We start from the raw sequence: 2,500 nt of genomic DNA on the forward strand, positions 1-2,500 counted from the left end.
TCCTCAGACACTCTGTTCCAGTTAAAGGTACGTCACATCACACACTCTCTGTGAGACACAGATCAGACACACAGTGGGGTTTAACTTTATTTAAAAGAATGAAAGAAGGAAAGATTTAATGATGAGGTTCAGATACAGAATATTTATAAACTTTTAAAAGAGGAACAATCAAATGTTACACACATTATTGAAATAGTAAAAATCTTTTCACCTCTGCCCCTTAACTCAGTGATATATTTATATTTATACAGTGGAACCCCGTTGTACGAGCAGAATTCGTTCTTGAAATTTGCTCGTATGTTCGAACTGATTTTCCCCATAGGAATGAATGTAAAAGTGATTTAATCCGTTCCGAGATCTCATCCGATCGCTTATTTCTGCACTTAAAAAGTATTTGTAGCCTTTTTTTACTGTAAATGACCGTAATATAAACATAATTTAACACTTACTCATGTGGTAGTGGTTGATTACGAGTGTGATTTTGATTACCACGCTCGTAACCTCCTCGGTTTCCATGGTAATTCTATTTATTTTCGTTTTCACAGCACAATCACTGATTTTCTTGGGAGACATTTTTCAAGATTTCTAGTGAAATAAAAAAATAAAACTAAAAAAAGTTACTGTGGGAGAGCGTGTGAATACGGGAATAAGGAACGCCACAACAGGTCAGGTGCAACGGCTTCACAGCCACTTTTATTAGTTTTTTTTGTGTCGGTCTGCTTAGTGCCCCACGCAGCACGTCTCTGGCACATACGCACACACACGCTCTCCTCCTTAAATGCACCCTCCGATCACTTGAAAAGAGAGAACAATTATTAGGTCACATTAACTTCAGGTGAGGCAATCCCCTGCCTATCTGCTCCCGGACCCGCCCTCCATTCACAAACCGCCGCTCGGCCACGCCCCCGCTGCCACAGTTACATTTTTGCTGCACTGAACAACGAGAGTGACCGAGTGATACGTCATCAACTAAGCGACTGATGCGACCCTCCGCCGAAAACGGGGGAACCGGCAGCGTGGGTTTGCTCGTGCCTTCGAAATGTGCTCGTGAAACGGTAAAATTTTGCGAGCGAGGTTGCTCGTATCTCCGTTTGCTCGCACTATAGGTTGCTCGTACAACGGAGTTCCACTGTATATATTATCTTCTTTCGGCTTCTCCCATTAGGGGGCGCCACATCGGATCATCCGTCTCCATCCCCCCCTGTCCTCTACATCTGCCTCTTTCACACCAACTACCTGCATGTCTTCACTCACCACATCCATAAACCTCCTCCTTGGTCTTCCTCTTTTCCTCCTTCCTGGTGTCTCCATCCTCAGCATTCTCCTACTGATATACCCCATGTCCCTCCTCTGCACATGTCCAAACCATCTCAATCTCACCTCCCTCACCTTGTCTCTAAAACGTCACCACAGTCCTATAAACTTTCCCTTTCACTCTCACAGATACTCTTCTATCACAAATCACTCCTGCCATCACTCTTCTCCACCCACTCCACCCTGCCTGCACTCTTTTCTTCACTTCTCTAACACACTCTCCATTACTGTGCACTGTTGACCCCAGGTACCTGAACTCCTCCACCTTCTCCACCTCTTCTCCCTGCAACTGCACCCCTCCACTGCCCTCCCTCTCATTCACACACATGTACTCTGTCTTACTCCTACTGACTTTCATTCCCCTTCTCTCCAGTGTGTATCTCCACCTCTCCAGGCTCTTCTCAACCTGCTCACTACTCACCACTAATCACAATATCATCCACAAACATCATAGTCCAGGGAGACTCTTATCTGACCTCATCCTTTAACCTGTCCATCACCATTGCAAACAGGAAAGGGCTCAGAGCCGATCCTTGATGCAGTCCAACCTTCACCCTGAACCAGTCTGTCATTCCTACTGCACACTTCACTGCTGTCACACTGTCCTCATACATGTCCTTCACCCCCCTCACATACTTCTCTGTCACACCAGACTTCCTCATACAATACCACAACTCCTCTCTCCACCCTGTCGTATGCTTTCTCTAAATCCACAAACACACAATGCAACTCCTTCTGTCCTTCTCTATACTTCTCCATCAACATTCTCAAAGCAAATAAGGCATCTGTGGTGCTCTTCCTCAGCATGAATCCATACTGTTGCTCACAGATGGTCACCTCTTCTCTCAGCCTGGCTTCCACTACTCTTTCCCAGAACTTCATGGTGTGACTGATCAACTTTATTCCCCTGTAGTTACTGCAGGTCTGCACATCTCCCTTATTCTTAAAGATCAGCACCAGCACACTCCTTCTCCATTCCTCAGGCATCTTCTCACCTTCTAAAACATTATTAAACAATCTCGTTAAAAACTCCACTGCATCTCTCCTAAACATCTCCACGCTTCTACCGGTATGTCATCTGGTCCAACAGACTTTCCACTCTTCATCCTCTTAATAGCTGCTCTCACTTCCTCCTTACTAATCCTATCCACTTCCTGCTTCACATCTCCACACCATCCAACCTTCT

General features: G+C 45.2%; 1 protein-coding gene across 1 annotated transcript in view; it reads left to right on the top strand.

Annotated features, from left to right (window-relative positions):
* chmp1a (charged multivesicular body protein 1A) overlaps positions 1-2,500 on the top strand; it is an 8,051-nt gene that overhangs the window by 446 nt on the left and 5,105 nt on the right. Inside the window, exon 2 of the mRNA XM_046849759.1 lies at positions 8-27. Within this exon, the coding sequence (XP_046705715.1) occupies positions 8-27 (20 nt within the window). The remainder of the gene's footprint in view (positions 1-7; positions 28-2,500) is intronic.

This window comes from Silurus meridionalis, chromosome 5 (genome assembly GCF_014805685.1).
Source record: "Silurus meridionalis isolate SWU-2019-XX chromosome 5, ASM1480568v1, whole genome shotgun sequence".
NCBI lineage: Eukaryota > Metazoa > Chordata > Actinopteri > Siluriformes > Siluridae > Silurus > Silurus meridionalis.